The 20738-nt window shown below is 41.0% G+C and overlaps 1 protein-coding gene across 3 annotated transcripts; it reads right to left on the reverse strand.

The window, feature by feature from the left end:
* Positions 1-9689: 9689 nt before the first annotated feature.
* LOC129120911 (3'-5' exoribonuclease 1-like) lies at positions 9690-20626 on the reverse strand. Of its 3 annotated transcripts, none has more exons than XM_077177112.1 (7): positions 20407-20626; positions 19537-19707; positions 17167-17377; positions 15705-15788; positions 14881-14990; positions 13703-13817; positions 9690-12528 (listed from the first exon to the last, which is right to left on the reverse strand). In XM_077177112.1, exons 2-7 carry the CDS (start codon positions 19587-19589, stop codon positions 12286-12288), a joined length of 816 nt encoding a protein of 271 aa, XP_077033227.1. In that variant the 5' UTR covers positions 19590-19707; positions 20407-20626; the 3' UTR covers positions 9690-12285. The 3 variants fall into 3 exon arrangements, with proteins under 3 accessions (XP_077033227.1, XP_054489708.2, XP_077033226.1); XM_054633733.2 differs by having other exon boundaries at positions 19537-19712; positions 20407-20620; XM_077177111.1 differs by lacking the exon at positions 15705-15788 and having other exon boundaries at positions 19537-19712; positions 20407-20624.
* Positions 20627-20738: the final 112 nt, after the last annotated feature.

A 20738-nucleotide genomic window follows, 5' to 3' on the forward strand; every position in this document is an offset into this window, starting at 1 on the left:
GCTGAGGGGAGGAGCTGGATAGCGTCAGGGAGATGGATGGGAGCAGAAGTCCTCCAGGGAGGCTTTTATCAGTGACTCTGCCCTTGGGTCATTGCCTGCCCTCCGTGCCTGAAAGGCTCAGAGAGCTCAGAAAGGTTGGTTTATTTCTTCCAGTTGCTTCTGGCAGGGGTGGAGGGAGGAGATCTGCATCTCTGCTGGGGCTTCCTTGGCATCCCCTTTCTGCCAGGTCAGAGCATTTGACCTGGTGGCCATTCACACCACGATATTTGCAAAAGGATTAAAAATGTTTAAAAACTAAAATAAAACAAATCAAAAGTCAGTGAAAATGTGGTGTGGTGGATAAAGACACATTGCTGTCTGGGTTGAAGCTCTAGTGTCTGTGGTATTTGAGTTATTTTCTCCAGAGTAGTAAGGCAGAATGTGTCAGAAGAAGATTCTTTTCCCCAAGGACCCATTTGCTTCACTCCAGTGTAACCAGGTTTGTAGGTGGGTTCACTCCACCTAGGCTTTTCAGGTTCTCCCAGAGCTGTTTTCTGCTGAGGCATTGGACAAGGCGAGGTATTGCAGGGATTGGATGAGCGATAGCTCGTTGGAGGACGAGGTAGAGATGAGCAGCCTGAGTGTGAGGTAACCCCCACAGTTCGAAAGGAATCTTCCTTCTGTGTGGCTGAAAAGACACTTTTGCAAACCAAAGGAATGGGATAATTTCCTAGAAGACTGCCACTAATGACATAAACCCCCTTTTTGGATCACTAGCCATTTAGAACGCTATAATGAGGAGAAGATAGCTCTTTGGCTATTGAGAAAGTTTATATGTGTGTATATATATTTTTTTATTTAATGAAAAGACATCTGTTGACATTTGGATTAGCAAACAGGATTAGACAATATCAGAAAAAAGTATAGCATTCCTGAATGAGGAGGGCATTGTTCTGTAGACTCAAGCTCGGCACATTCAGCTCTAAAGTTGATTCACATGTCCTTCACAAAATCACAGAATGGCCTTGGTTAGATGGGACCTTAAAGATCATGTTGTACCACCCCCCTGCCATGGGCAGGAACACCTGTCACTGGAGGAAATTATTCATAGCCACATCTGAGTGGCCTCAGATGCTGCCAAGGATGGAGCATCCACAACTTCTCCTCAGCCTGTTCCAGTGCCTCAGCACTGTCACAGTAAGGCATTTCTTCCTAATATCTGGTCTAAACCTACCCTCCCTCATGCCTGTTATCCTAGCAGGGCACCCACCAGATGCTGTGGAAGAAGACTACAGTTCTTCTCCAAGATTATCATGTACTTTCCTGTGCCTTGCAAGCCTCACTTCAGCCCCAAAGTGGGCTGATTTAAGTGCTCAGCCAAAACCAAAAATACTCTGTAGGCTGTTCAGACAGACCCACTGTACAGAACTCCTGGGACACAGAGTAGTTGGCTTTGATTCCCTTTCTGTCTTCTGCATGGCACAAGGGCTGGAAAGCAATTCCAGAGGTATTGGCAGGTATCCCATAGGGTTGGCAGTGTTTAAAGTTGAAACCAACAAATTTCAAAAGACCTGTAACAAAGAATTAATTCACCTGCTTCCTAGATAGCATCCCATACAGATGGCTTATGATTTCAGCTCACTGCTAAAGACATAAATGTGCTACTTGTGCTGGCACTTCATGGCTCTGAAGACGTGTCTAGAGTCTGCTGTTGAGCAGATAACCTACACCTAATGGTCATAAAAAGATCTTTCAAATATGTACTGTTATTTTTCCTTAAAACATCTGTGTGATGCTCTAGTCCCCCAGACCTGCAAACCCACCACTGATGCGTAATGAGAATTTCTGTCTGCCCTGCTTGCAGTTGTTAAGGGCCATGGGGAGCTGGCACCTCTGCAAAACATTTGAAATGTATGTAATTATTGTAGGGAGTTGATACTGAGATGCTGTTGCTGTGCAGATTTTTGTATCTGTTTCAGGCAGGAGGTTGTTGTTGTTTTTGTCTTATCCAGGTAATAGAGGGAAAATAAGATCAAACTTGTATGTCAGCAGGCATGGCTCTAATGATTAACTTTTTAATGGCCAATCCTGTGTATCTTCATTCTACAATACATGCTATCTTGACTTGCTGTATGTAGCCATGTATTTTATAAGCTTTAATAGCTGATCTGTGAGGTCAGATGCCATTATACACAGGCACAGACCTCAAGGTATTTGTCTTCATCTTGGTAGTCAGTTTTCTGTCCCCCTCTTTGTGTTCTGGTTGTTTGCTGCCTGTATCAAAGAGGTGGAAAGACGGTAGAATATTTGACAGAAATCTCTGTGGAACAGATGCTGAAACGCACTTATTAGGGCTAAGTACAAATCTTATCTTTCCTGGTGCCAGCATCAGGTTTCTGTAATTTTTAATTACGAGTCAGAGTCTGATATGAGTTCCCTTATTAATGACCCAGCATTGCATTTCTGTCCACAGCGTAAGTGGGCACCTGATTCAGAGACAATTTTTGCATTCTACTGTGAAGGACAAACTAGACAATATCCTACAGGATTTGTTAGCAGTATTGATAATTCCCTATTCTAAAAGATGCCCTGGTGCTTTAATTTCCATAAGAACAGAAATATTGTGTACCTCTTACAAAATGATAGAGGTATGAGGCAAATGAGGTAAGGAAAGTGGGAGTTAGATTCACCCTGATATGTTGTACCTAGCAGAGAAATAGAAAACAATTCTGACAAAGATCTATTAAAATGAGCAATTGATTGTGTTCACCCTAGTGGAGGAGAATGGCTGAGGGAAAAAATGTTAAAATAGAGACCAGGACTCTTGGAGCAATTGCTGATATTGAGTCCATGCTATCATAGAATGATGGAATATCTCAACCTGGGGGGGACCCATGAGGACCATAGCCTTGCCTTTTTGTTTTCTTTTTTTTTTGCTCAGAAAAAATTCCATTTTGGGACTAGCTGTGATCATAGTCCATCCTCCAGAATTTTGCTCTGCAATTACATTGCTGAGGAGGAATTTTACTTGATGATTTCTGTTAGCCTAGGTATAGCACCTCTAGCACCCACATCTGTGTGTGATGGGACACAAATGCACGTGTAATGTCTCTTCCCCATTACAGTCCGTACATTTCTCTGAGGTTGTTCCAAAAAGAAAACTGGAGCAGGAGAAAAGCCTCCATTCTAAGATCAGGATCTAAAGTGGAAAAATAAGAAGGAAAGAAGGAAAAATTAGGAGAGAATAGTACAGAGCACAGTGATGGGTCTATAGTAGATGCCCATGGTGACATCCACATTATTTGTTTGCCCCTCGATTGTCACCCAGAGGCTCTTAACTGTGCTGCTACAGCTCCATACATCCCAACCCTCCTATTCCATGCAGTGCCACCCCCCTGCCTCTTCTGCCCTGCCTTTCCCTCCTGAAGAGCCTGTAACCATCCAACAGGGCCCTCCAGTCACAGGACTTGTCCCACCAGTTTCACTTATGCCAAGGATATCAAGTCTCTGGCACCTGGCGAAAGTTTCCAGGTCACCATGGCTTGTTCCTCAAGCTGCATTCATTGGTATAGAAACATTTTCACGAGTGGTGCTTTGCAACCAACACTTGTGAAGCGGAGTGAGGGGTTCCCTTACTGCTCATTTCCTCACGTTTTGGCACACAATGCCACTGTTGATCACTGGCCAGCCAGGTATTCTCCCATTCCCCTTCCCAGACTAGTTTAGAGCTCTGTCAAAGAGCCCTGCTCGCTCCTGTGCTAGAACTCCTTTCCTTTTCCCCTCTGAGAATGGCTGATCCTGTCAGGTGTGTGTTGACGAGGGGGTGAATAGATCACCCCACAGTCAAAAACCCAACGTTTTTTTGCTTGCACCAGCCTTGGAGCCATGCATGGACCCCACGGATCTGCCTATTCCTACCAGTATAATTCTTTGTTACCGACAGGTCAAGGAAATTACTACCAGTGTTCCTGACCCGTCAACCAATTGTCCCAAGGCCCTGGAGTCTCGGTTGATGGAGTGCACTGTGTCAGATGAGTTGGTTTAAAAACCTTTAAACATTGGCAGTGTATCATTTTAGAAGTTTAAAGTTCTAGGTCTTATTTAGAAATGTATTCAGATCTGGATTCACATTCTTTACTCACAGAAAGACTTTTACTGAATTAGAAGGAAGATTAATTTTTGACCTAGCCTGCAATCATGGCACTTGAGTAACTTCTCAAGTTACTCAATACTGAACTGTGTGTCTGGTTCACCTGTACTCAGTTGTAGAACCTGAGTCCTTGCAAGTTCTTCAAGACAGACGATATATCTAATTCATTGTCTTTATTTTGGAAGGAAAAAACATATATTTGCCTAAGAGGAATTTTAAAATGTCACAGAAACTTCACATTGATAAAAGACAGAGAATAGATGACATTGGATGTTCAGTATGACAAGTTTTTTTCTGTAATAGCCACTGCTCATTTAGGAGTGCTATATAATTTGAAATTAATGCACCAGACTTGGGTATAATACATAATAATTTGTAACCTGTCTCCCTTGACACAGATCTAAGCAGGTATATATTTAAAGGCTTCTTATTTTTTAATAAAATTGAACAGACTGAATATGATGTGCTAGGGTGCTACTTCAGGATTTGCAATGATAAAATGTCAAAGAACAAGCTGGAAGCTGTTTTGTTTTTTTTCTTGAGATACTCAAATAATTAATTTTATGCTGGCATATACTGTAATTAGAAATAGCTCTGTGCATCATGATTAAACTAGTAGCTATGGAAACCAAAACAGACTAGAATAAGTGTAAAAGGAGAATAGTGAAGAAGCCAATCATAAAATTCCTTTAATCAGTTTATTTTTAATCTTTCTCGGAATGCAAATTGGAATACTAAGGGTCAATACTACTTTCTTACTCTTTTTTAACCTTTGTATGTTTGGAAAGAACAGTATTCTTTCCAAACTACTTCCTAGGTATTAGATTTTTTCACTCCAGAACTTCTCTACCCACACAATCTTAGGTGTTAAAAGCACACCATTTTTAAAGAACCATTCTGTACTAAATAATTGTACCAATTTATCCTTTTTTGAAATGAGAACTCCATGTTTTCAACAGCTGAAAATCTCCATAGTGCCCTACCTCCTTAGCTACCCCCTTACCCCTGACAGCCATCTGCTGAACATGTTCCAGTTTAGCAGCCTCCTGATGGGTGTGGGGGAAGGATGGATGCATCTCTGAGCCGTACTCACCTGATGCTCGGGTCTTTTCTGAAAGAGCTGATTCGTGGCAAGTCACTCACCAGCCAATGCTGTTGCATGGGGTTATGCCAGCCCAGATAATTTGTTCTTAACAAATTCCACCAGGCACCTTATAGTCAGATTAGCTGAGGTCCCTTTGAATGCTATCCCTGTGCATAGCCCAGTGTACAGGCCGACTCGCTTTGGCACCCATTTTGCTGTTGTTTACAAACAAAAGGGCACTTTCCCTGCCATCATCCAGGTCAGTGATGAAATTGTTAAGTAATATTTGCACCAGTATCAGCCTCTAAAGTGTAGCCACTCCTTAGACATCATGCTGTACACCTCTGTCCTTTGAGACATACAGTGGAGCTGCCTTCTCACCTGTGTTCTGGCCACTAGTCCCTAATGCTTTAAGAAATCATGTCAAAATACTTGGTTTAGTCAAGGTAAACAAGATCATTTACCTCTTGTACTCTTGTGTAGAGACAGGTGCCTCATTACAGAATGTAATCAGGTTAGTCAGACATGGTTTGTCCTCAGTAAAGCTAGGATGGCTTTATGAATCACATTATTTACCTTGCTGTGCCTAATAATGGCTTCCAGAAAGATTTCTTTCATAATCTTCCCAGGAACTGAGATGAGACTGTGCTGTGTACAGCTCTTTGAATATCTTTCCTTTCCCTTTTGAAAGTGGGCATATTAATTAGCTTTCTCCAGTTACTGAAGACCTCTCATAATCACCACAATCTTTAAAGAAAGACAAGAAATAGCAATATTGGATGCACATCCTGCAGTCTCAGTCGGCTAATATAAACACTTACCTAAGTCTTCCTCTCACATAGCTAGCATTCCTCCCCCCCAGACTTTCCCAGGAGGCACAGAGGTCTGGGATGCTAGTGACCTGAGGCCCAAAGAGATCACTTTAAAGTTTTCAAAATGGAAAAACAGTAGGTGTATTAGCTATATTACATATGAGCAAACTGTACCTGCCTTCAGACAGGGACAATTTATGACACTCAGTGTCAATATTTGGTACATTCTTGGGCCATTAAAGTAAGAGAACTGTTCAAAAAGTACACTTTTCTCAGAAGATGACTGTGGAAGGGGATCTGGTCCAAGCCATTCAGTGGGCTATGGCAAAGGATGAATAAACATTTCAGATATCATGCTTAATATCAGTACTTTCAGACAGACTTATTAAACAGTTTCCTAGTATGTAAGACCTGACATTGACCTGGTCAGAAAGTACTTAATTGTTGATCAGTATCATGCTTTGAAATGGAAAAATACTATAGATCAAAGCAAAACCTTTTCTCCCCATTGCCCAAATAATAAAAAAGCAGATAAATCTTACACTTCTCTCTTTTCAAGAAAACACTTGGTCTAATAAGTTCAGTTTCGTCATTCTCAGTTAAGTGTTTTCCTGGCCTACTCCTCCTGCTGCCTGTCAACACCAGTGCAAATATTCATAAAACAAAATATGAAGAGCAACACTTTGAAGGACAGAGACCTTTTTTCCCCTGCTACTTCTGCCTGGAGTTTTTGCTTCAAAATGTGCTTCCAACTATTTTATTTCCTCTACTGCATAGGCTTCAACATCTTCTAAAGGAAGAAAATCTAATAGAATCAGCAACAGGATCTCATGAACACTCATCATACTAGCATCACCTGGGTGATAAAAACTGTCATTATAATCATCTTTAAATTCAACATCTGAGTCCTGCATGGTGACTATATTCACCAATTTTTGCTGCATTTGAAGTCACAGCTTCCTCAGTAGAGGCCTTCATCAGAGAGGTAATAATTTCTTCGGAACCTTGGGAAAAAACAGTTACCAACATAAACTGGATTTAGTTTTGCAACTGTATTTTCACAGCTGGAAGAGAAAATAATGCAAAAGTCCATGTCTACAAAAATATCCTGACTAGCCATGTCCCATGACCTATACAAGTTTTACACTGAAAAATGAGGAAAATCTCAAATTATTATCTTTACTATGTTATTGAAATAATTATAGTTTTAAAAATCAGCTGGAAAACTTTTCCTCTCAGAATACTGGGATTCTGTCAATGAATCTAAGTGATTCTGGGGGAGAAGAGCAAATCAAAAAGGCTTCAGTAAAATGAATTAGTATTCAGGATAAAGAAATAATGTCTGCCTAGGATACCTGTGATATTTTCTGTTTTGTTAATAAAAGCCAGGAGTTCTCAACACACAAGTCATCAGCAAAGTATTTTTGGTATTATCAATATTTTTCCTATTCCAGTTTCACTCCCTTCATTCATTGATGCTACTATCATCCTTTTTTCCCCCATGCTAATAATTTCAATGATTGCACCAGCTTTCTCATACAGTATCAAAGCAAATCTGACAATACTCTAATCAGTTTCACTACTAGCAACAGGATTCTCACAGAACACAAAATTACTCAGGATGAGATTACAAAGAGGGTTTGGGGTTTTTTTCAGAAGAGAGCATTCTTCTTTTCAAAGATCACCAAAATATTGCATATTTTACAAGCAACAATTTGGAATAAACCTTCTCCAACATGCTCCCTTTACCCTCCTTACTGCCTGTATATCTTATTTTCTTTGGCAGAAAACTGATTACTGCAACTCTGTTGAGCCACTGTCTACCCAGCTCTGAAGCAAGCACTGGCCTGTTTCACGTGCTTGTGAAGACAGAAGCAATCCCCTCCAGGACTATGTGTTTTGGCAATTGTGTTGGGGTTATGCAGTGAGGTTTTGTAACAGGGGATGGGGGCTACAGGGAGACTTCTCTGAGAAGCTGATGGAAGCTTTGGCTTTGTCCACTGAAGGCACTGTTTTTCATTTGAACTGTATTCATCTGTGAACCGAAGCAGCTCTAATCAATCAGAAAAAAAAAAAAAAAAAAAAGAAGAAAACAAATAGAAAAAAAACAAGAAAAAATGGAAATAATAGGAAAAAAATAAATAGGAAAAAAAATAAATAGGAAAAAATAAATAGGAAAAAAATAAATAGGAAAAAATAGGAAAAAATAGGAAAAAAATAAATAGGAAAAAAATAAATAGGAAAAAAATAATAGAAAAAGACCGTGTTTATGATGAGGCGGCAACTTGAATCAAGATCGACCATTCTGACTTTAAGAAATTCCTGTCTGAGATTAAGAGCGGAGTTGTCTTCTGTGTCCGACAGCATCGAACCTTAAATTAGCCTCCAGCTCTCCACCTGCAGGAGGCTGCGGGAAAAACAGTCTCCCCCCACTCCTCAAGGAAAAAGGATTTCCACTCGCTTTAAGAACAAATGATGGAATCCCTGCTTTTCTTTTTTTTTTTTTTTTGGGGGGGGGGGGGGGGGGGGGTGGGTGGGTGCTGTTTTGTTGTGGTTTTGCATGGAACAGAGATAATTACCACGCGGTTTGAGAGCAGCCCCCCGGTGCCAGCCGAGCCCCGCTGTGATGGCGTTCGCAGGGGTCTTAGGATGAGGGAAGAGACGAGAATGTTGACTCCATGTTTCAGACGGCTTGATTTATTATTTTAGGATATATAGTATATTAAAACTATACTAAAATAACAGAAGAAAGGATTTCATCAGAAGGCTAGCTAAGAATAGAAAAGGAATGATAACAAAGGCTTGTGACTGACCGAGTCAGTTCCGACAGCTGGGCTGTGATTGGCCATTAATTAGAAACAACATGAGACCAGTCACAGATCCACCTGTTGCATTCCACAGCAGCAGATAATAATTGTTTACATTTTGTTCTTGAAGCCTCTCAGCTTCTCAGGAGAAAAAATCCTAAGGAAAGGATTTTTCATACAACACGTCTGTGGCACCCCGCACCCCCGGCGCTGCGGGGACAGAGCGGCGCCCCCTGCCGGCCGCGCTCCGCACCCGCGCCTCCAGCACGACATGGCCGCAGCAGCGGCTGCGCTCCGCCCGCCACCCAGCGGCACCGCGGGCAAATGGCCCCGCGGGTTTCCACCCTGCTCTTGCTTGGGTTTCGCTTTTTTTTTAGTTTTCCTTTCCTCTCTTTTCCTTTTCGGTACGTCTTTTAAATAGCTGGCAATCAATGTCTGCATGCTTTTTTTCTGCATAAAAAAGAGATTGGATTTTTTTTTTATATAGTTGTAAATTATTTTTTCCAGCATGGCAAGACTCCTCTAATAAATTAAAACATTCATTACGGCAGATGCTCTCAGCAAGCTTCTTTGGACAAACAAATGAGATCAACCTGAAAAAACACTGTTTGGCTGAATATGAGCATCACTAGTAAAATCACCAAACCATTTTTTTCCCCTGTGGTACGAAGTAGCCAGGAAAATTTATTTCAATACTGAGTGTTGTGAACTAGTCACATGCATGGGATTTAAGCCATCCATCCATGGCAGTGTTGCTGGTCTACTAGAAAAGACAAATCATGAGCTGAGCTGATGCAAAGACCCCCAAGACTGTTGAAATCATCTCATGCTTTACAGATCAAATTCAGTACCTGACATATTTAAAAATATGAAATTATTTTAATAAGTTTGTTTACATTTCAAACAAATCAGCAAACATCGTTAAAATTCACTTCATCTCAAAATCACAGAATTAAATACTCTGTGAAAATACTTACACCTTACAGTTTGACATTAATCCAACAGATAAAATAGTATCTGGAATGATTCTACTGATTTCTGCAGCTCACTGATAGAAAACATCCCAACCTACTCAAACAGTAAACAGAAAACAGTTATGATTTAACCCTTATCTCAAAATATCTTTTTGAAGTTACTTAGCAAAAATAAACAACTCTGTACTTAAAATAAATGATGTACAATTACAACAGCTCTTATGCAACCTGTAGTATAATCTGTAAAAAAAAAAAAAAAAAATCTCATTTGTTGTCATTATAGTGCAAAGGTTCCATATTGCTAGAGTTTTGTAACTCCTTGATGTTTCTCATAGGCAGCTCCTCTAAGCACTGATTTCCTTCTTCTCACAGCAGCCAAGTAACTCCAGTTCCCCCTCAACCAACCAAGAGTGCTTTTATAGCACTCTTCTCCTTATTGGCTACAGCTGTGGCCTGTTCCTAATCTCTAATAATTGGCTCAGCTGCAACTCCTTAAGGGGCAAGATTACTTTCTATACTACCTTTATTTTCTTATATTGTATCCCCCTATACTCATTTGACTGTGAGCCTGGTTCCAGACCTGTAAATAAAGCCTAGTGATAAAGTCTCTGGCTGCCACCATGCCCAGGGGAGATCTCCTGAACTAGACTCAATTTTGTCAAAGAAACTTGCACAACTGTAATTCAGACACAAAAAAAAGTAAATTACCATGGTACTTCAGAAAAAGAGGATACTACAGTCACTACAGTAAAAAGCGTGTATATAAGAATTTGTACAAAATCTGGGCTGACAGATAAATGGCGCTTTAGGAGAAAGCATATCAGAGATTTGTATTTTACCCTATGAAAATCCATCAAGTAGGGCTACAAAAGGAAAAACAACTATGAAGTTCAACAAAGTTCTCTACAAGAGAGCAGCTATCTGCTTTCATGCAAAAAAACCCCAAACAAACAAAAAGACCAAATTTTCAGGGGGAAAAAAAACCCCACCAAAAACCATAACTCTGAAGCAGTTATGACTGTCCAAATCTGTGACTCAAGAAAGAAATCATGTGAAGCAACTGAGAATTGACTAATACTTCTCCCTCCTGCATGAATTTAAAATGGAAGTTTTCACCGTTCCATTGATGCAGTTTAACAGTCAAAAGAGCAAAGCAGGGCTGGGAGGAGTTGGATTAGTCAAACAGTCAGTGTTCTTAACAAAGTTTATTAATTGGTTATTTTGTGTCCTGAATGTAGGTGGTAAAAAGGGTGAATTGTAATACAGGGATAGCAAATTTTATTTTTTTTTTTCAAACCAAGAGCAACCAAAATACATTATTCCACTTTTCAGAACAACCATTCTAATGCAAAGTTGATCACAAAGCACTTTGTAACAGCCCATGGAGACAAAGCAAATTAGTACTTTGGCCTCTTTTGAATATCATCTTATCTTATGCCTGGGGAGTAAGCAGAAGTTGCTACTAATTAACTGTGGCCTTTAACAATAAAATCATATTAATCTTCCAATTTTGTAATAAAGGCATAGCTCCATGGTGGCAGAAGCACAAGAAGATACCAAAAATAGCTGAACATGTCTTTAGCCACGAATGAGAAGATTCTTGTTTTGTTTTATGTAATAATCACAGAGCATGAAATTTTGACAACTTGGCATGTTTTGAACTTACTTTTACTTCACTCATTTTTAAGAGCAAATGGCTGATGGTGTCTAAAAACAACATTAAATGAAGGGCAGCTTTGCAGGAATAGGAGATGGGATCCTTAAAGTGAAAATCTAAAGAACCTTCTTGTTTGAAACAATAGAAAAATACCATCATTCTACATTAATGAAAATTTTTATTCAACACCCAGCTCTTCCATTTGATGGGGAAGCAGACAAAGATATTCCTTAAAGAAGAACCTCAAACAACAGAGTACTCCTCTACTGCTTTAGAACTGATGAATGCACACCCATTTCTCCTAGACTTCGTAAAAAAATTTAAAAAACTGGTAGGAACCCTTAGCAGAGTGCTTCATCAGGAAGGGCCAGCCCAACCACTGCTCTTTCAGTTCTTCCAGGAATGGCTTATTTGTGTGCAATGAATAAGCAGATGCTAGATATCATTGGAGTACATCACAGTGAACAAATACTGCCCACAGGCTGGGGTAGTACAACAGCACACAGGCCCAATCCCTCTTTGCAGGTGTTCAAATTACACCTTCTTAAAAGCTTAACACTTTGTCTGGATTCCAGATATCAACCTCACTGCTAAGCAAAGTTGGAAACAACAACAGAAGTCATCAGTACAAAAAGAAATTGCTGTAATAGGCTTCAAAGAACAAACAGCTTCCGTGCTCCTCTTTATTTCGACAGAGATGATTCGTTAAGGTGCTTTAGGGTTCTGCACGGCAGACAAGCTGGCAGAGGTGGCCATTCAATAAGCTCTGGAGTCTTTAGCGGTATGTGAGGGCAGCCCCGGGGCAGAGCCCTGACCTGCTTGCTAGTTTCTGTAGCGGGGCATCTGTGGAGCAGGGGCTCCCTCTAAGGGGCCTGAGGAGGAGACTGTCATCAGCTGCCCACCGTGAATTCTCTCATTCACCCGCAGGGCACAGCCATCCTGCAGCATCCTGATAGCGATCCTTGCAATGTTTTTAGAGTCATCAAGTCCACTGTGAGGTCTCCCATCATAAGTCATGCCCAGATTTTCAAGCATGATTGTCAGCTTGGTCTGATTCCTAGGAACCTGATGGAAAAAGTGAGTAACATTCAAGGATTAGGTTGGGTACCAAGCCTTTTTAATCTAACACGGGGCAGTAGAAACACATGCAGATTTTAAGCCTACTTAAGTCACAAATTACTTTCATGTTGCCTTCTGTCAGATCACTTACCATTTAACTTCAAAGCACCTTGGTGAGACAGAGACTCATTTTTACAGAGCAGAAATAGTCAACAGGAGTTTGTCTAGACCTGGGACCTGGGTCAAGAGCCTCTGACCAGCACCAGCTCAAGATACACTTGTGCTGGCAAGGGTGGAAGCTGTGACCTAGATAAGTTTAATCATCTTTATAAAAAACAAAAAACAGTGACATTGCAGAGGGAATCTGAGTTTGGTTTTCCTTTTAAATTCTAAGTGATTAAAGAAGCACCAAGCTCCTGATTCTCACTGACCATCCATCTCCTGAATGCATTCAACCTTCACAGGATCCGATCAGCAACACCTACAGCAATCCTGTAATATTTGTCCAGCACAAAGTAAAGCTCTTCCCTAATTAAATGTCAATCTCTCTTTTATCTAGAGGTTACATTTAGTATGAAAAAGCCCATCAAATGAAGACCATTAGCTAGGCTGAAATCCCTTTCAAAAAAAGTACTTGAGTGTAGGCTTGGGTAGATTGGGAATTTGCTAGAATCTCCAATAACTCATTTTATGGTAGTCTGACAGAAAGCAGCAGTAAGGTCCAGCACTGAACTCAGTATTACTTTTCCCTTGACAATTTGATTCCACTGTAGATACATCCTAATCTTTCTCTGCCGCCATTACACTGTCAAAAGTCAAGATTCTACAAACTAGTTTTGTAGTGTATTGCATGAAAACAGGAAAAAATAATCAAAAAATCAAGACAGTCTTTTCAGCTGAACTACTTGATCTAAGAGGACTGGTATAACATTTTTAGACAATCCTTCAAACAGCACAAGCCGATTGTTAAAAACAAGATTAAAATCAAAATGCAGTAATTATATGACCTTCAATTAGTGAAGTGAGATCTGCACATGAAACACATTTGAAAATCAGGCACCAGGCAAGTAATTCAAGTACTATAATTTTATACTACACAAGCAGAGATGACAAGCACAACAGGTCATTCTAGACTTTTAAACCAAAACTTCCTGTAAGAGAAACAGCAATTTGTACAAACCTTGTAGAAGTTCCCATATGATTTGCGAATATTGATCCACTTTTTGGCAAAAGAAGGGTATTTGATACGGCTAATACGGCACTGGATGTTCAAAAATTTACTCATGTCCCAAGATCTTAGAAAGTCAAAAGAGGAAAACATTAGTCATATATAATCCTGTGTTCTGTATATTGCACTGGTGTAGAACTAAAAGCTGTCTTGTCTCTGGTGATCAGTAGAATGAAAACAGTTTAGGAAAGGTTCATTTGGTGTAATCCTGGTAAAGAATTTTTTATATGAATCTGTTAATCATGGGGAAAAAAAATAATGAGAGGAGCAAGACTTTCACCAGGATGGTTTCAGGTCCACAACGGTTAGGACAAAAAATAGCACACCAACTACCACACCAACACTGAAAACTGCCAGTAAATTAGATGCTCACACAGCCCTCAGGGAAGCAAGCAACACCTTAAATCTTCCTGATTATTTGGGTATGCATTTATCTCTCTACTTCAGGTAGGTTATTGGAACTAGACTGCACCAAGTTTTATGAAAAACCAGATCTCTATGAAAATATGGAGAAATTATAATCCTATTTATCTAGCAGCCTGCCTTCCTGAAGGAAACCACCCCAACAAATTTGTAAGCTGCAAGCTAAAGTAAAGCTTTTTTTCCCCATCTCTTCTAGTTGTCTATGCAACCTCACCTATACAACAAATATTTCAATGCACCTGTTTTCCTTAAGGAATTTCACTGAGGGGACTCCTCTGGAGGGGAATTCCAAAGACCCAGTAATATAACTAGTCTTGCATCAGCTTTGCTATCTTTGGAAGCAACAGTGAATTAAAGAAAGGAAATGCTAAAGCAATGTAATTACAGGTAAAAAATTAAAAATTGCAGAGTGTTATTTTCAGGTATTATGTGCCAGATATAAATGGAGAATTACAGCAGCAACAAAGTATAAAGTCTTCAGCAGCACTCTGCTGCATACAGACCACTAGGAAAGAAATGGCGCCATCTGATGGATTTAAGCTTCATTTTGAATAGTTCAGTTCAGCTTTACCAATTTTAGCAAAAGCTTCAATTAAAATAAAACCAGCAAAATGGCAGTGTCCTGATCCATCTTTAGCAATGCTCTCACAAATATTAAACGTGGTTTTGCAGTTTTAGATTGTGCTGAAGGCTGCATAAGGACATACCCATCAGTCAACATGGAATAGCTGTACTTTGTTCCCAGGTCTCGTTGTCTCATCCACTCTATGACATTCTGCAGAACTTGAGGAAAAATATCAGCTTTATCAACAATGTCCTAAGGGAACAAAAAAAAAAAAAAAAAAAAAAAAAAAAAAAAAAAAAAAAAAAAAAAAAAAAGAAAGAACCAAAACAACAAAACCAAAAACCAACAAAGTAAGGAACATTTTTTTCAGAAAAAAATTCCTCAGCATTAGATGTATCAACTGTATTGGTATATGGGCAATTAAAAACTTGGCTTCATCAAAACCTTTACAAAACCAGATTACACATTAACAGATGACTGGACAGGTTTTTCTAAACTGAAAAAATAGCACCACAAAAGCTCTGCTAAAGAGGCAACCTCCTAATAGCCTCTGTAAAGGTAACAAGGTTAGTCTGTAATTGAACCTGGATTAAAACCTTTGAGGTTGTTTCCCAGGCTTCTTCTTAAGTCACTTATCACAAGCCATTGCCATTCTAAGACTCTAAACTCTTCAGAGCAAAAATATTAGGAGAGGAACTGATACAATTCAAAAGATCCTTTGCCCTACTAAAGATTAAATTTCTCCACATGAATTAAAAAGAGAATATTCTTCCCCACAAAATGACCAACTTAGTGAAATCAGCTCTGTGATAATTGGGAGAGGGGAAAAACAAGGATTAAGAGAATAGGCCTTACAGAAAAGTAACCATGAAAGACTACCATTTAAGGTTTCCAGTCTGAACACATCAACAACACATCCCTTTTTTTTCCCCTATTTCTTCCTGAAGAAACAAAAGTGCAAATTACCTGGGTTATTCCTGTCAGACTGATGCAGAAGTCTGAAAGCTTGGGATTAATCTCTGGCTTCACGTATTGCTGAAAGGTATCCTCCTGTAACAGGAGAATCAATCTCTCAGCTGCAGCACACTCTGCAGCCTGCAAGGCAACTTCTCTGGCTCGCCTGCAGCCCAGAGGCAACAGCAGCTACTTGTCCTGCTGCAGGCAAAAAGGAATGTGCACCTCCTGAGCCAGCAGGAGCCTCCTGACTGGCCATCATCAGATTCCTAACAGGACAGGTGGCTTTCCAACCAGAGCATGGCCTTCCTCTCAGCCAGTAGGTACCAAAGAGTGGGAATGTGGATTTAAGAGGGGAAAAGGACTTTTTTCTGCAAAAAAGCAGAGGATTTGGGAAGAGTGAAAGTAAGTAAAAAATAAGTGAGAGGCATGAGGTTTTTTAGGTGGTATCTCTAAAGGTTCACCTGCAATTCAAGGAAAGCAACGAGCCACATGTCTCAGAAGCTTCAGACAAGAAGCTTCCTACACCTCTGGATGCCAGCCAGGCAGAGACAAACAAAATCTCACTCTGGGAAACTGAGCAACACAAGAGTGAAGACTGAAGGCAAGTTTCATGGAAAAAAGAAAGCCCCAAATCCCTGCTGTTATACAAACCCTTTTAGACAAACAAAAAAAACAAACAAACAAAAAAAAAAACCAAAAACCACTCTAAGAGCCATAAAAACAATCCTGGTAATCTGCACAATCCTTTTTCTGCTCTTAAGTCATACATGCAGCTATTCTTTATTGTAGCATCACAATGATTACTGGAAATCCTCTTTCCATTAAGAGTTCTTCATAAATGAATCATTAGTCAGAGGTGTGTGCACATCCTCTGTTTCACTGTGTGACTCAATTTCAGTTAAGCAGCAGGTAGTTTGTCCTAAAAGAAAGCTGTACTGCAACAGAGCACTTGAGGCTACCAAATGCCTGTGAAGTATGTTTAAAATCAGGTTACACAGCTGTCAGTCTGTTGGGTACAATGTGGAAACAGCTGAGCCTGGCAAGAAGTGGAGTTCACTCAACCTCACTTTCCAGGCCTCTGCATTAGTGTCCTCTAGATCGCCTCACACAGGACCACAGAATTGATCATTTTGATTATGATGAATGCCTTGAGTCCTAGAAATAGATTTGTGGGCCTTAAAGCAGGGAAAGAAAGGGCAGGTGGGAACATACATGGACAACTGAGAAACTCGTATCAATAGAGGGAGTCGACAGCAGGAGAATGATCTACTTGGATGATCATTTGGAAAATGCTTTCAGAAGAGAAAGTTTTGTTTGTACTTAAGAGGCACAGAGGATAAAGCCTTATGAAAAAAAAAAGTATGCTATTTTTAATGAAGTTCAACATCTACTTAGAAACTAATCTAGACTTTCTGATGCAAACAAGTTACTTCAAAGAATAGCAGACCAACACAGCCATTAGATCACTTACTATTTCCAGGGTACGTGTGTTTACCAAGACAACAGGAAATTCAATTATTTCATGAACAAATTCAGGCGGATTTCCTTCTTCACAGGTTGCTTCAAAGTCCACGACACAGATGTAGTCATAGCAGCTGTCTCCACTAATGTGTTCCTTCTGCATCAGCTTCTGTTTCTTATAATAGTTTTTCAGTCTCTTTTTCAGTACATCTTTCACTCCTCTAAAGAAATAGGGAAAGTGACAAAGATCACACTCTTGTTTAATTATTTCCTTGCTGTAAAACTGAAGCGATATTTAACATTTGAAAGCTCAACACTTCTTAACCTCATTTTGAACAGCAGCATATGTGAAGTCTGAATTCCACTTTACCATAGAGGAGCATTAGCCCCATTATCTACACTAGATTAAACCCACTTCGGGGATAACCCAGAGGCTGTGGTACCCCTCACAATACAACACCAGAGACAGACTGGGAAGCATGGCAGAGACACTCTGCAGTCACCTCTGCTTCAGCAAGACTCGGTATCCAAAGCCTTTCCAAAGCTCAAGTCTTTGTAGATTGCTCATGGTTGACCTCTGGCCCTGGAAGAAGTACTGCTTCACCTGTATTCATTCCCCTCTACCTGAAGTGACTCATGCCTGAGGCCTTTCTGCATCAGTGGCATTGTGTGACAACACAGAATCCATCTTGAATGTCCACATCTTAGATTTTTCTCAATATAAATTTTTATTGAGCTTGAATAACTCAATTAAAATAAAGTATTTGAGATTTCAGTTGTCAGAAAGACCTTCTGGTCAAGATCCTGCTTTTCAGGAGGTTTGTGGCTATAAATAAATTCACATGGCAGGCAATTGAAGTTACTTACTGTGTCCTTTTAATATAAACATTTTAATATATGAGTGCATATGCCAGAACTGCCATGTACCAAACCAGAGCTAAACTGAATAAATGAGGATCGTTTACCCTTCCAAGGAAGTGATTTTCAAAATTATTCATTGCAAATGAAATCACAGAAGCTGTAGGAGATATGTGTAGCAAGTGGTATTATCAGAAAAGCAGCCCAGTGATCCACAAAGAAGAACTGAACTCAAACTCCTAAACATGCATTTGAGAGCATCAGCTGCATCTGCAGAGACAACTCTTCTTCACTCTGGTTTATTGGTCTATTTAAGTCAATGACCAGTTCATTAAAAATTGAGACAGTATGGGAGCTGATAGAGGGGGAAACTACCTCTTTCTTCACCAAACTTGTAAAAAAAAGTTGAAAATAGGAAATGATTGACTATCACAATAACCTTGAAGGAAAGGATGGTGTGTGGTAATCTGCCCAATACTCTACATTAGAACTAATGCACTATTTGTTTTACAGATAAGGCACATTCTGACTAGACTTACTTAAATATATTGACAAGAGAAACCTAGCTTGGGGAAAAGAGAAATTTTAAGCCTTCAGCATTTACAACTAAATTAAAAATCTCATATAGAAAACTTATAACCTAATGAAGGCCACAAACACATCATATACTACCTGAATTCTGCTTTCAATTTTTAAATCACAGCAACTGCTAAATAGCTATAGAAATCTAATGTGCTTTACCAAAAATTCTTCCAAGTAACAATAAGATTTTCTCCTCATGAGGCACTAAATTAATTTAACCAACCAACTCCCCAGCACTACTTCCTCATTCCTGCTGCCTACAGGAACAACACACTATTTTTCTCAGCTGACCTTCTTCACAATAGGTCAATATCTTGCCTGGTCACAGAATTATTAATTTTGCAGGTCATTTCCAGTACAGCAGGAACTACACTATACTCCCTTGCCTCTGCCCCAGTGAGCAGCTTATCAGCTTATGATACATTCAGCTTATTATACATTATAATACAGCTTATAATACATTCATTTTTTCACATTTTTCTAGTACACATATTCAGAGTAGCAAACTCTCCATCTAAAGGTACTTCTCTGCAGTGATTAAATCCTGAGCCCCATCACCAGGGTTTGTAGCAAGTATCAGATCTGTACTGGTACACTAAATAAAAATATGGATGTTCTGAAGCAAGTTGCTGTATGATGAAGGTCTGCAGCACCAGCTGAGAACCACAGCAGTTTTTCTTTCCCCCTTGACCAAAAAGTGATGAGAAGTAACTTTCAGTTATGTATTCTTGCATTTCTTTGGGTTGCCAGTTGAGACAGCACACATTAAGCAGTATGCATTAATCCTACAACAAAAAAGCTGCAACAAGATCGCACATAAAACAATTGGTGTCTGGTGCTGAGTCTGCTTTTCACTTTGTGCTGAGTTTTTAAGCTTTTAAATAATCATCCCTCATGACTCTACTGCTCTCAAAGACAAATCAACATATTTACAAATCACCTGGTTTCAAGCTTGAACTCTGCGAGTTTACTTCTGAGCTCTTCTCTGGTCATTCTGTTGATATAACCATTGGTTATAGCAATTTCTTTGTAAATCGGATCGCTGAAGTCGTTTGAACTGGCAGCTGAGGTTTTGCCATTAGTTTCTTGATCACTGATCCTACAATGCTGTCTACCCTAGAAAAGAGAGAAATCAGGAAGTCATTTAAGAACTTCAAAACAAGATGCTTGAGCATTTCACAGCTCGTTTTGGCACCAGATCGCAGTAAAGCGTCACACTGTTACGCTTATGATCAAACTAAGTGAACTAGTTTATAGATAGACAACAGAATCAATACTGAAGCCTGCTCTGAAACAATGTTTTCCTAAACAGCAACAAACAGAATAAAGGGCTACTAATGCCCGTGTCTGGAGCCACGTCGAACAGCAGCTCTTGGAGACAAAACTTGAGTACGCATCCTAATCTCAACAGAAAGATTTCTCTGGTGCAAACGGGCAAAGCCTTCAGGAGCAGCGAGATTTCTCTCCACAACTGAATTAACCAGAATCCACATGCGGGCCGGTGCCCAATGCGTGCAAGATAAACAAAGCAGTAAACGAGAGGGAAAACTACGGGCACTTCCCGGCTCCCGCCCGCTGCTCGCGGCCTTCGTGGGGCCCGCACACGGCGCGGCCGCGGATGGGCCCGCGGCACCGGCGGCGCCCCCCGGGAGGGCGAGCCCCGGGGCGGGGCAGGGCCGGGTGGGCCGAGGCCCAAGGCGGGCAGGCAGGCGGGCGGGCAGCCGGGCCGCCCTGGGCGAGCGGGCGCGGGGCCGCGGCCTCGCCCGGCCCGGCCCGGCCCATAACGGCCCCCGCCGCCCCACGCACTCACCGGCGGGTGGGCTGCAGGAGCAGCCGCCGCCTCGTCCCGGGCGGCCTGCGGGCAGTTCTCTTTCTGCTCCTCCATGGCGGCGGCGGCGGCGGCGGGAACCGCGGCGGGGACGGCGGCCCGTTGGAGGCGGGAGAGCGCGGAGCCCGCCCCTGGGCGGAGCAGCGGCCCCGTGAGAGCCGAGCAGCTGCGGCCGCGGCTCCCGGCGTTTCCGTCTGGCACCAAACACTGCGGTGGGCAGGTGCCACGCGTGCCCGGCCGCCTCAGCCTCACCCCCCGCTGCCCCGCCAGCCCTCGGCCCTGCCCCTCTGCAGCAGCACCGCCGCGTCCTGCGC

The sequence above is a fragment of the Agelaius phoeniceus genome, chromosome 4 (genome assembly GCF_051311805.1).
Source record: "Agelaius phoeniceus isolate bAgePho1 chromosome 4, bAgePho1.hap1, whole genome shotgun sequence".
In the NCBI taxonomy this organism is placed as follows: Eukaryota; Metazoa; Chordata; class Aves; order Passeriformes; family Icteridae; genus Agelaius; species Agelaius phoeniceus.

What these genes read in the sequence shown, in the direction of transcription:
- LOC129120911 (XM_054633733.2), bottom strand. Translation starts at nt 20,481, where the DNA reads ATGGAGGAGCAGAAAGAGAACTGCCCGCAGGCCGCCCGGGACGAGGCG. An exon ending in TATTCCATGTTGACTGATGG is followed by an intron (nt 13,818 to 14,880) that starts GTATGTCCTTAT and finishes TGACTTTCTAAG; the next exon opens with ATCTTGGGACATGAGTAAAT. An exon ending in CATATGGGAACTTCTACAAG is followed by an intron (nt 12,529 to 13,702) that starts GTTTGTACAAAT and finishes TTTTTCCATCAG; the next exon opens with GTTCCTAGGAATCAGACCAA.